We start from the raw sequence: 13927 nt of genomic DNA on the forward strand, positions 1-13927 counted from the left end.
GGGCTCCATAGATCCGATGTGTGGAGTTCAGCTCTATACCCCCTGGTATTTGTTAACGTCTGCTGATCTATACTGACCTGGTATGGCTGAGGATGTTCCTGGGGGAGGGGCATTAGGAGAGAAAAATGGAACCTTGTGCATAGTTAGATGAGAATACTCAGGTGTGTCCTACAGACTGGAAGGTCACTTTGCAGGGAGTGACTACAGGGTCACTGACAGAGGAGACAATCTGTTATGAAGGATAATGGCAAGCAGTATTGAGAGCTGAGTAGGAGGGAGCCTCAGTATTGGGTGAGCATGCACCCTGATAGGGGAAGACAAAAGGTTATGTGAGTTTACAGAAAAAGCAGTGTCTTGAACCTCGTTGACTTTGGGGGCAAAGCAGTTCCTTTGTGTGTTCCAGAGTGGACCCCTGAGTATGTCCCAGAGCACAGACACTGTCCCCTTTCCTAACAAGGCTCTGCCCAGTTGATGAGATGCCACAGCTGATGGCGGGGGCTGTACGCAGGAACCCGCACCTTAGAGACACAGCAAGGCTTTGGGGCTCAGCCTCATTAAAGTTGGCAGTGAGCCACAGAGAAGGTGTTGCTAGGAGCTGGAGCTGGAGGCAACAGATGGGCACTTAAAGCTGGTCAGATTTCATTGTCAGGTTCATAGTATGCTCACTGGCTGATGAGGGTTTACTTTCCATTCACTCTTCGAATTCCAGCTCACCTTTGCTCCTGGAAGATGTTCTGCCTCACCCTAACTGAGTTGATCACTCTTTCTCTGACTTATTCCTCTGTACTCCTTCCTTGGACTCATGTCTGTGCTTCACTCCAGGCCTGTCCATTTAAATACATGAGGCTGGACGCCGATTGCTGCGGGGTCCACTGTTATTGCTGCCTCTGCAACTTGGTGGTAGCTTCCTCTACTGCTACTCCCTTCTCTGTAGCGGAATCTGCACAGTCTCGGGTTCGTTGAGTCCCCGGCTCATTTAGTCACTAGTTTCCAGTTCAAAAATTGGAGTACTACCTTTCTCGCTATCTTTTCTCACATATTCCACCACCATTATCTTAAATTCACTTCTCCCTCAGGTTCCCATTTGTTATGAATTGAATTATATCCCCCAAAATATGTGTTGTAAATCGTAACCTTTATGCCTGTGATTATAATCCCATTTGGGAATGAGTTTTCTGTCATATTAATGAGGTAGGAATAGTGTAGGGTGTGTCTTGAGTAAGTCCCTTAGAAGATAGAAAGAGAGAAGCAAGCAGAGATAGGGTGAGAGATGCCAAGACACATGGAGATCTCCAAGGAACCAGGAAGCAGAAGCTGAAGAGACAAGGACCTTCCTCTAGAACTGACAGAGAGAAAGCCTTCCCCTAGAGCCGGTGTCCTGAATTGGACTTCTAGCCTTCTAAATTGTGAGAAAATAAATTTCTGTTTGTTAAAGCCATCCACCTGTGGTATTTCTGTAATAGCTGCACTAGATGACTAAGACATCATCCGACTTTTCTAGTTACTGTTGTCAATTTGATCTCCATAGATAATTCTTTAAAAGAACACAATGCTCAAAGCAGATGTACTTTACTAATTAAAATAAGCTATTTTTTTGGTTTGAAGAAGACTTTAGGGGATGCTTTTAGTTTAAAGATCATCAAAGGTAATAGTTTCAAGGGCTCAGCCAGCCTCAATGACTCCAGAAAGTCTGTATTCCATAAGAATTTGAAATTCTATTCTGCATTTTCCCCCTTTTGATCAGAATTCTTCTATAGATTCTTTCATCAAAATGTTCAGTAATGGTAGCCAGTCACCATCCAGTTCTTCTTGTCTCATGACAAAGGAGGCAGTTGTTCATGGAGACAGACATGCATTTAATTTCCTCCTCTGATTCTGGCTCTCCTTCTTCCTTCTATTGCTTCAAGAATGTAACCAATGTCACTGAATTATCCATGTAGGAATTATTCAAATGGTGTATCTTTGGCTGTGTATACTTTCACCAAAACAAAAACAAATGAAAAAATAAAATAAAAAATTGGAGTTGGATACACCTGCCAGATGCAGCCTGGATCATGTTGCAGAGTCCTAGCTGGGAAAAGGCCATTTTGACTTTTTTGTTTCTGCAGAGGAAGGTGGACTTAGACTCATCAAGGGGGGAATTCTCTGAAGGGAGTTCAGATACTGGGTGGCCAAGCCACAGGGCAAGTTTCTACTCCAGATGATCAGTCTGACTAAACTGAAGGGTGGCTGAGAGCAACCACGTTTGTGAGCAGTGCACAGTCACAATATTAAATTGGCTAGCAGCCCTGATGTGCTTTCTCTGCTCAAAAGTGGACCTCCCCCAAGTCTACCCCTAAACCATTGTTTTTTTTTTCAAAATTGGGAGCCAAGCTATCTGCCCCACATTTTGCTTTGCTGTATACACCATACTCGCTTTCTAAGACTTTGATGATAATAGGTTTGGATATTTCAAGGAACTTCCACACTCACATAAGAGCACTTGGATTCCCCAGGGCACCTGCAGTTTGGACAATGTACACTTGCTCACTTCTGAATGGATCTGTCCCCCTCATATATATGGTTTCACTGGCTTGGAAGTATGTATTTGGTCATATTAACGTATCTTTCTGTATAGTAGATAGAATAACAGCCCCCCCAAAGATATCCATGCCTCAGCCCCTGGAACCTGTGAATATGTTATCTTACATGGAAAGGGAGCTTTGCAGGTGTGATTAAGTTAAGGATCTTGAGATGGGGAGAATATCCTGGGTTATCCAAATGGACCTAATGTATAGGGCCCTTACAAGGGGAGGCAAGAGGGTCAAAGTCAGAAAAAGGAGTTGTGATGATGGAAGCAGAGGTGGGAGTGATGTGCTTTGATGATGTAGGAAGGGGCCACGAGCCAACGACTGTGGGAAGCCTCTAGAAAATGAGAAAAGACAAGGAAAGAGATTCTCTAGAACAAATTTAGCCCTGCCAACACCTTGATTTTAGACTTCTGACCTCTAGAACTGGAAAAGAATAAGTTTGTGTTGTGGTGATTAATTATAGCATCTATAGGAAATGAAAACAGTATTGAAATCTTGCGCCTACCAAGCCTCACCCTCCTGGACAGCAGAGCCTCTGCCTGACCTTCACAAAGCTCTCCTGGTTTTTCATGTGACTCTGTGGGCATCTCATATGTGCTTGAGCCCACAATCAGTCACTCACGCTGCCCCTTTCTGGACTTCTTGTGGAAGCCCACAGTCTGCAAGGCATTGATGAAGAGCCCTCACTGCACCTGCGTCCACCAGTGTGGGGGCTTTTCATCATGTTGCCACACCTTTCCATCTTGCTGGGGGTGCCAGATGCTGATTTTTGACCTCGCCTCTTCCCCTGCTTCCTGTTACCTGGATCCCAAATCAGCACGCTTGTTACCCTCGTCTCACCAAGACACACATGAGCCAGGGCTCCATCCCACTGCATCCTTCTGGCTTGCACTTCTGCCTCTTCTAGGGGTAGGCTGGCTGGCTGGGTGGGCTGCCATCACTGTATTCCTTCCATTTTCCTTCAATTATCTTGTCTGTCTCTGTGTCCCTTGTACCAAAACAGATACCCTCCTGTCTAGTGTGAAGTCTGAAGCATGCATATCAAGTCACACAAATCAACCTGGGGGCCAGGGTGCTGATGGTGGTTGGGAACGTGATTTGTTACTTGGACCCAAGCCCACTCACTGAGATGTCTTAGTGTGGGTCCAATGTCTCCTTCCCTCTCAAGGAGTCATTTTCCGAGTCCTTTCAGTTCATCCTCTTCTTGCCTTCTCCTTCTTTGCTCTACTCTTAACAAGGTCCCTATTCAGAGCGCCTTGCATCTTTGCTTAGTAGCTATTGTTTCTCATCTGATCCTCTTGGTAAAGGGACTTGTAGGAAATAGGGGCTCTCTTTTATTACTGGGGTGCCAAAATAGTAACGATAATGCTAGCTGTGGTGATAAACTTCAACATTTCAATGGCTTGATAACCCAGTGATAGTTGATTTTTTGTGCACTTAAAGTCCAAAATGAGTGTTCCTAGTAGATGGATGAATATTGAATATATTATGGACTGCCAAAAGAATGAACAAATCTTTCTTGGAAGAACTACACCCAGAATGCTCCTTAGAAGCAAGGATGGTGAGACTTTGTCTCACATACTTTGGACGTGTTGTCAGGAGTGATCAGTCCCTAGAGAAGGACATCATGCTCCGTAAAATAGTGGGTCAGCGAAAAAGAGGAAGATGCTTAACAAGATGGACTGACACAGTGGCTGCAACAATGGGCTCAGGCATAACAATAGTTGTGAGGATGGCACAGAACCGGGCAGTATTTCATTCTTTGTACATAGGGTTGCTATGAGTCGGAACAGACTTCATGGAACCTAACAACAACAATAATTGATGGATGGCCTTCCACATGATCATGGTCTTTCAGGAAGCCAAGCTGCTTGTCTTGTGGCTTGGCCTTCCCTGAGGCCCTTGGAATCCTGTGCATTCAGCTAGTGGATGGGCAAATGGGATATATCAGTGATTCTCACACTTTAATGTGCATACAGATGACCTGGTGATATTGCTAAACTGAAGATCGGATTCAGGAGACCTGGGGTGGGACATGAGATTCTGCATCTGTAACCTGCTGAGACTGCTGGTTCAAGGGCTTGCCTTTGAGAGACAAGGTGATGGAGGATGGAGCAGGGGAGACTCTGATGGACCAGGCCTGGAATTGCCACACATCATTCTTCACTCCATTGGCTAGAACTCAGTTGCATGGCTCCACCAATTTATGAAGGGACACTGAAGAATGTAGTTCAGCTGTGTTCCCAGAAGTAAGAGGAACCAGGTTTACTAATCAACTAGCAACTTCTGCCACATGGAGAGCTGATGGAGCGCCAGGCACTCTGACCAGCTCTGCCTTCAGGGAGAAGGCGGCATTCTCTATCAGCAGTCATGGAGTCAGCAAGATGGCAAGGGTCCCTAGGCTCAAAGGAGTGGACGGATGTTCCTTGGTTGTGTGTGAAGCCACGTAGAGCAGGAGAAACTGCACCTCCTAAGCAATACTGCTCCAGTACAGGAGCTGGAATGAGAAGAAGTGGGCTATGAGCCAGTGGAAGGGAAACCTTCCAGACTCTCCCTGCTGGGGGTTGTAAGCAGTCAAGGGGACGTAAGGACCTGGTGTGAACTGGAAACAGTAGAGGAACTGAAGGTCCACGAGGGTGTCATAGAATTCAGAATAGAGAGAACCAGACACACCTTCTTCCTTAGGCTGCATCCCCTTTCCAGACCTATGCCATGCCTCTGCAAGCAGGACCAGCCACCCAGCCTTTGTGGGGCTTGGGGGTTATTATTCATCTGTCCCAAAAAAACCTTCTGGGACCCTGTGGGGTGTAGTAGGTCAGCAGACAGATATGGGCACAGATATTCACTCAGTCTTCTCCTCTCTGAGTCTCGGTTTTCCCCCTTCATTGGTTCCTTACTTGCTGCTTCCCTGGAAGATTGTGAGGATTAGAGATTACTTGCCTGATAGGGAGATATCTCTGCCCATAAACTAGGAAACTTTACTCTTTTGGAAACACTGGGGGAGAGATCCCTTTTGCTCCACTTTCAATGGCTCCTAGCCCAAGGGGGAAAACAAACCTAACAGCTGCCATGAAGTCGATTCCGACTCAGAGTATCCCCATGTGTGCAGAGTAGAGCTGCACTCCTTAGGGTTTTCAAGGTTATGACCTGTCAGAAGTAGATTGCCGGGCCTTTCTTCTGAGGCACTTCTGAGTGGGTTCAAACCACCAACCTTTTAGTTAGCAGTCGAGCATTTGTTTAACCCTTTGCACCTCCCAGGGACACTCCTAGCCCAGGAGGTGGGTCAGTTTTCTAACTGGTTGGATGGCGAGGATCTGGAGGTTCATGGTCATCAGTTCAGGTTTCTCTGTCCTTCTCACCTTGCTCCTTGTTGCCTCCTTTTGGGGACTAGCCCACCCAAAGGCCCTAAGTGGCCATACCCCTAGGACAGCTCTGGCACTAGGGGCCTGGGTGGAGTGGAGACGGTTGTCCATCGTCATCCAACTGCTATGCGTGTTGGACCAGGGGAGAAAATACGTGAAGCCTAATTTGGCCCCAAGTGCAAGTTGCTCTCTCTACTCCAGCTTCATGAGTGATAATGCAGAGGTTTTAATACTGCTTTTCTCCTCTGTCTATTCTTCAATTGTTTCAGCACTTGAAGGGATAGGGTGTGAATGACTGGAGCCCTCTAGAACCCCAATACGAATTGCCAAGAACTTATTAACTGGAGCTGTTAGTCTTTTTCATATTAGGGTGAAAAAATAACCACCCCCAGCCCCAACCCCCCCAGAAAAAAACCCATTGCCATTGAGTCCATTCCGACTCATAGCAACCCTATAGGACAGCAGAACTGCCTCACAGGGTTTCCAAGGAGCCGCTGATGGATTTGAACTACCGACCTTTCGGTTAGCAGCCGAGCTCTTAACCATTGTGCCACCAGTGCTCCAGGGTGAGAAAATAGGACTATTTATAGGTGGTGAAGTGGCTCACCTTGGCTGATGATAATTAGCTATAAGGTTTCATTCTGAATTGAAGATTTTAGTGGTTGAAATAAGATTTCAAAGCAACGGTAGTTATCTAAGTACGAATAGTCATCCCAAAGTCACCTGAGTTTATCAGCTGTGTTTTAAGATGCATTTTGTTTTTCCCCATAGAAGCATAAGACTCTAAGTCACAGAGTTCAGCCCTCACAGTTGATCATGAAATTCCCTTAGACATCTCCTCAGTTCATCCAGGCTCTGCTTAGCCACCTGCAGTGGTGGGGAACTCAATTTGTCTCTGGGCAGTCAATACCGTTTTGTACCACCTCTGCTTATTGGAAAGTTCTGTGCATATTGAACTGAAATGTGCCTCCCGATGGTCTTCCATGAATGTGCCCTCTTGAGCAACTGTATCAACTAGCTATTGCCACAGTAACGTTGGATAATAAACCAAGAGGAACTCAGTGCAAACAGCAATAAGCATTTATTCTCACATTCACGGATCTGCACATCAAATACAGATTGGCTGATCTAGGTTGAGTTTGTCTGTGTGGCTGTGCTCTAGTTGTGGGGATGGCATGGCTTGGTTGGTTGAGCTCAGGACTCCTCCATGTGTGTTTATTCTAGGTCCCAAGCTGAAAGGGGCAGCAGCTACCTGGGACACTTTCTTCCCATGGAAAGTGGCAGAAGTGCAAGAGGGCAAGCCCAGCTAGGCAGCCACATTTCAAGGCTCTGCTTGAATCATGCCTGTTAACATCCCATTGACCAAAGCAGGTCATATGGTGGAGCCCAAAATCGAGGGATGGGGACATGCCCTCTGCCTCTACTGGGAGGAACTACAAAGCCAATGACAAAGAGCATGGATCCAGGGAGGGGTGAAGATCTGGGAACAACCATTCCGTCTGCCACAGCAACTTAAAAGAAGGTCACTTCTCTTCTATAAGACAGTCTTTTTAATGCTTAGAGATAGTAGTCATGCTTTCTGCAAATTGTTAGCATAGCATAAATTTTGAAGATGGAGAAAACCTGGGTCCCATCCGTCTCTGTCTGAGTAACCCAGGACAAGTCACTCAATCTTTAAGTAAAATCCTCTATCTCCAAAAGTCATTTTGGGGATTAAATTTATCTGTCTGTCTGTCTAATCTAATCTAACACCTAGCATCAACACTGATACTCCTTAAGTGCTTAACAACTATTAATTACTGTCCCTCCCAGGCTGAACATCTTTCAGCTGGTTCTCACATTTCTTCAGGATCCTCCTTGCTTACATGAGTAAACTCTACTTTTCATATGTCCCCCTTTGATATGTGGTTCTCTGTAGAGTTCCCTGAGTGGTACAAATGGTTTGCACTTGGCTGCTAACAAAAAGGTTGGTGGTTCTACACAGTGGTACCACAGAAGAAAGGCCCGGCGATCTACTTCCATAAGATTTAACTCCCCCTCCCCCCAAAAAAAACTAGTTGCCATGTAGCTGATTCTGACTCACGGCAACTCTATGTGTTGCAGACTAGAACTGCAGTCCATAGGGTTTCCAAGGCTGTGACCTTTTGGAAGTAGATCACTAGGCTTTTCTTCCAAGGTGCCTATGGGTTGGTTTGAACCAGCAAACTTTCAGTTACCAGTTGAGCACTTGACTGTTTATGCCACACAGGGATGCCCTCCATAAGATTACAGCCATTGAAAAATCTATGGAGTGCAGTTCTACTCTGATACACATGGGGTCACCTTGAGTTGGAATCGATATGACAGCCATGTTGTTGTTTTTTTTTCCCCCCTTGTACTGGGTGCAAGAATACAGGTGGAATATGTTGCAACCATGGCACCTCCCATATTGTAGAGGTTCTGCTTCCGCTGAAACAGCCCACGTTTGCATGAGGTTGTATTTCACCTCACTTCACCTGTGGAGGTTGTAGTTAATTAAATCCCTTGGTTTTTATTCCATGCTTCCTTCAGGAGCTGCTGGGTTTTTAGAGCCTCACATCAGGTGTAATGCTTCTTTTGTAAATGCTTACAGACTGCCTACTGTGTACAGATGCTTCATGCATGTTGGCATCTCTTAATCTTTAAAGCCACCTTGTTGAGTTGGGGGTTTTGTTCCCAGCAACAGAAGAAGACTCTTAGGCTCACAGAGACACGGCTGCCTCAGGGTTAACCAGGCGCTCCTGTGTGAATTGCTCACTGGCCACACCACTGGCTGCCATGTTTGTATGTGTAACCTATTTTCAGAAGGGTTTTCTTTCTCTCTCCTTGCCTCTGCTTCCTGCCCCGTCTACCACTCTCCAGGATCCTTCATGATGGTGAACAGCTCGGGGAGGGCTTCCGGCCAGAAGGCTCATCTGCTCTTGCCCACTCTGAAGGAGAACGATACCCACTGCATCGATTTCCATTACTACTTCTCCAGCCGAGACAGGTCCAGCCCAGGAGCCTTGAACGTCTATGTGAAAGTGAACGGAGGGCCCCAGGGGAACCCTGTCTGGAATGTGTCCGGAGTCGTCACCGAGGGCTGGGTGAAGGCAGAGCTCGCCATCAGCACCTTCTGGCCACATTTCTACCAGGTATGTAGAAAATAGGTTGTTTTAACATGATTTGATTAAAAAAAAAAAAAGTAATAGTAAATCTATATCCCTCTTGCTTGGCTAGGAGTTGTTAGTAGTTAGTCCAGAAGGACTTCATTTACTTATGTATTTGTTCAATTCATGTTTACTGAGCTTCTAGCCTGGCCCTAGGAGCCCTGGTAACGCAATGGGGAAGTGCTCAGCTGCTAAATGAAAGGTCAGTGTTTTGAACCCACCAGCCACTCCACAGAAGAACGATGTGGCAATCTGCTTCAGGAAAGATTCACAGCCTTGGAAACCCTATAAAGCTGTTCTACTCTGTCGTATAGGGTTGCTATGAGTTAGAATTGACTCGATGGCAAAGAGTTTTTTTTTTTTTTTTTTTGGTTTGATCCAAAACATTGTCATGTAAACATGTAATCAGTATAAACCATTAGTAATGAGATATTTTACATTCATTTTTTTCTAAGTCTTTACAAACCAGTGTATATTTTATACTTATAGCACATCTCAATTCAAATTCATTGGGAATAGTTGTATTTAGAGTTCATAAAATTTACAATTGAAGATGGGGATTCATATATGCAAATTGTTCCAAATATTTAAAAGTTTTGCAATTACTGAATCAAGTATCAGTTTTTAAATTTTAATTTTAATTAATATTAAATAAAATGGAAAATTCAGTTTCTTAGTGTTACTAGCTGCATTCCAAGTGCTCGGTAGCCACATGTGGCTAGAGGCTGCTGTTTTATACATTGCAGATCCGAACCCTTGACCACTTTGCTATACAACTTCCTTTGGGAGTGTTCTTGAGAGGCTTGGCCACCCTTGGATTCCTACTGCGCGGAGGACGTGGAGGAGTGGGACCTGGTTTTCGTAGTGCGAGTTTCTGCTAATCGTTTTACTCTGTGCTTGAGAATCGTATAGTTGCCTCTTGCAAACTCTGGGCGTAGGTCTGAGAGTTTTCTTAAGGTTTACCTTTTGGAGTCCTTTGTCAGGAGACTTACAGAATTGGTTGATAAGATCACATGTTTGGAGCAGGGACCATCAAGCAGCTCAAGTTACCCCATGTCGCCGGGAGCCTCAGATAGCCTGGGAGAGGGGCCTAAATGCCCGTGCTTGTAACCATGGTTCCTTTTGTTCTCCCTGCTCTCATCTTCTCTGCCCATCCATGAGGTGGCCAAGAAGCAGAGGTGGGAAGTTAGGCAGAGAGTGGAAAGGAAAGAGGAAATGAGGAGGAGAAGAGAACAAGAGGTAGCCAGCCCTGGGAAGACTTACTTTGAGTTGGATGAGGACGGTAGAGTGGTTATATGAGTGTTTTCACAGCCCATGGCTCAGTCTCTCCCTCAGTTTACTAGTCTATTTGTCAGTCATTAGCAAGGGTCCTCTGAGCCAGGGCAGGTGCCAGGTATCAGTTCTGCCAAGGTGAGTCAGGCAAGGGCTGGCTTTGTGCTGGCTGGTGGGGACCGCAGTCCCTTTGGGTCAAGGTGAGTCCCCAACCCTTTCTTTAGAGAAGCAGTAACCTATCAGTAAAAGGGAGAGCCCTTTGATTTTAAGAGGTAGGTTACTTGCAATGTGATGTGTTTGATCCTAAACATTTTGAGATAAATAATTGTCCTTTGGCCTCATTACCTCTGTGTGTTTTTCCCCCTTTGTGCAGTTTGTTTTGACTAGTACCCAGTCCACAGTCCTTTGTCTGAAACTCATGGTGTCAAATGTGTTTCAGAATTCAGAATTTTTGGAATTTAAAAGATAATATGTTTGTGTATCTTGCATGTTTTATAATACCCCCAGTAGGGTCTGAGGCAGTACCCTGTAATCAAATATATTACTGTTCCTATAGCAAAATTTCCAAATATTCACAAGAGGTGGGATAAGTAAAGACCATAAATAGCATCAGATCAGCTCAGGATTTGCTACTAAATTACTTTGTATAATCTGTAGGTGAAAAAGCTTGTTTTCAGAGCTGTTGGGATTTCAGAGTTGTAGTAAGGGTCCTTGCCCTGTATTCACTACCTGCATGATTGCTTGAGTGGGGGAGATGCTCTTGCCTGTATGCCCTGGGAAGAATCCCCGTTGCCTGCCTTAGAGAGCGTGCTCTACAGGACCATTCATTCCCCTAAGATGCGCTATAATGAAGGATGCTGTGGTCAAAGTCACATGCATTTTGGAAAAACTGCACAGTGTACCTACTCCCTTTTAGGAGACTCAACAGTTGGCCAAGTACAGGCTTGGAGGAGTCAAAAAGAAACCTATTTAATTTATTGTCTTGGTATAAATTTGACTATGGACCTCTTCTTGGTAGATCTCTCACTGTAGCGATAGTATTCTAAAGATACATGGCCCTGAATCCCGGATTGCCTGGAACACTCATGGTTTATTCCTGTTGTCTTGGTGATTTTGTTGAGCACATCTGTTTCACTCTCTAATGTGGCCCAGTTTGGATGATAAATTATGTAGTCTTTCTACCCATAGATATTTACAAAATATGTATTGGCACCTGTGACTTTGGTTCGTCTCCATTTTGTAGATCCTTTTCATTTTCTATAAAGGGCCAGATAGAAAATATTGTAGGCTTTGCAGGCCATATTGTCTTTGTCACAGCTACTGCTCAGCTGTACCATTATACCATGAAAGCAGCCATGTGAATGAATGGGCAGAGCTGTGTTCTGATAAAACTTTACATACAAAACAGGTGGTGGGCTAGATTTGGCTTCTAGGTCATGATTTGCTGAATCCTTATGTAGGTGATGAAGCTGATTCCCAGAGATAGACAATGAAGTCCAGGAGCACACAGAATACCATGGGCAAAGCTGGGGCTAGAGCCCAGATCCCCTTTTCCCTAGACACTTCCCACCGCATCACGGGGTGAAACATCAACCAGCTCTATAAGCTCACAGAGGCCTCCAGTTAGACTTTAGGGATCCAGTTAGAAACTCCCTACCTAGGGCCTGACGCAAACAGGTGTAGGATAGACTACCAGTGAAAGTACAGCGAGCAGAAACAATGACCCAGGAGGGGGGCAGTCCTGCCATTTGCCATACACTTTGATGAGGTATGTGGAAAAGAAAGGACACTTCTTAGGCATCCCATATGTCCCAGCCTTTTGGTAGGCATGTTGCCTCTTTTATCTGTACAGTAACTCCTGTGTTAGGTAGCAACACATGTTGTCTTCTAGAGTAGGCAGTATTATTGGTGAACTGAAGTCCACGTAGTGCTTCCTAGGTCCTCTGGCTCCAAGCTCTGTTCTTAAAACACCTACCACCATGAGGAAGTGCCCCAACAAATGGTAGCATTTGATCAGCAGCAACCTCATTTTCATGACTTAACCATAGTGTCCTGTATAAGGAAGGGGTTATCCCTTTTTCCCTTAGCCTGGCGTATGTGCCCCCCTTCTCTGTTTTATGGCATCGAGCACATATGATATGCCCAGTAAAATAATTGTAGGTACATATGATTTTTGGTTATGGAGAGCTCCTTGTGGATAGGAACCAAATCTTATTCACTAAAGATGAAAGGATCAATGGATGAGTGGATGGATGGACAGACAGATGGACATACAAATAGATATTTTTCATTAATTGAATCAAGATGATAACGAAAAAAAAGATTAAAAAAAATAATCAAACCGATTGCCATCAGGTTGATTGCAACTCATAGCAACCCTATAGGACAGAGTAGAACTGCCCCACAGGGTTTCCAAGGAGCAGCTGGTAGATTCAAACTGCTGACCTTTTGGTTAGTATCCGTAGTTCTTAACCACTATGCCACCCACAAGGTTTCCAAAGAACAGCTGGTGGATTTGAACTGCTGACCTTTTGGTTAACAGCCATAGCTTTCTTAAGCTATCATTTAAGGAGTCCAAAGCAAACCCTCCATAAAAACATACAAATATAGCCCTCTTCCTAAGAGCAGCCTGGTGAACCAACATTTTCCTATCTCATGTCTTTTGAGAAAATATTTGCAGCCCTTTGAAACTTTTGTTGCACAAATTATCTGCTTGAGGGTTAGAGAAGGTGGGCTAAAACACCAGGTGTCCCAAACCATGGCTTAATATACCCACACACTTCCCCAAACATGCATACAGCCAGCCTTTTTGAGAGGTTGATCGTGAATTTGGGAAATTACCTCCCGGCTTTGCCCAGAACCTCATGTACAGGGAGAGCTTTGTACCTCTTCATGCCAGTCCCATCCCCCAGACTTCCCTCAGCAGGTCTCTAATGAAGCTCGGGGGGCTGGGACATGTGCAGTTAACAGTAGATCCACAATGGCAGCCTTAGGGTGGAATATCCAGCAGAGAAGTTGGGATTCCCAGCCTAGGATTTTGTCTCCAGTCCCTGTACCCCAGGGTCTCTGCCTCCATACATTGAAATGGAGCATCACTAAGTGTATGAGTGGCCTCCTTCAGTCCCCCATCCCATTCCACCTTCTCTGCCCTCTGTGAACAGACAGCACTGGAGTAGCTCTCAAACCTCTTTACCTACTCCTCCAGCTCTTCTCCCATTTCCTGACTTTCATTCCTCAAGAGCCTTGGTTTGAGTTTCCTTTTGAGAGTGCTTGGCTTGAAGATGACCATCCTCCCTGTCCCAGAACACCTGGGTAGGCCTTTCCATCTCAGAGGGTCCTGAAACTCTCCTGTGCCCTTGTGGTGTCTATTCCTAGGAGGTGGAGCTGCATAGATACTGGATGGAGGGTGGGAGCATCTGTGACAAGGACCCCCACTCTAGAAGTCCACTGGTGGGGGTGATCTCCTCTTGAGATTGCAGGTTATCTTCCAGGGTGCCTTATGACATGAATAGAGGAATCTGGTGATCCACATTCACCAGTATTTTGTTGGCTGACA

The 13927-nt window shown here is 45.3% G+C and overlaps 1 protein-coding gene across 1 annotated transcript in view; it reads left to right on the forward strand.

Annotated features, from left to right (window-relative positions):
- The window catches only part of PTPRT (protein tyrosine phosphatase receptor type T), a gene marked incomplete at its 3' end in the record, with an annotated part of 923104 nt that overhangs the window by 97785 nt on the left and 811392 nt on the right, over positions 1 to 13927 (forward strand). The window contains exon 3 of the mRNA XM_012558679.1: positions 8813 to 9084. Coding sequence (XP_012414133.1) covers positions 8813 to 9084 — 272 coding nt within the window. The remainder of the gene's footprint in view (positions 1 to 8812; positions 9085 to 13927) is intronic.

The sequence above is a fragment of the Trichechus manatus genome, unplaced genomic scaffold (genome assembly GCF_000243295.1).
Source record: "Trichechus manatus latirostris isolate Lorelei unplaced genomic scaffold, TriManLat1.0 scaffold00008, whole genome shotgun sequence".
Classification (NCBI taxonomy): domain Eukaryota; kingdom Metazoa; phylum Chordata; class Mammalia; order Sirenia; family Trichechidae; genus Trichechus; species Trichechus manatus.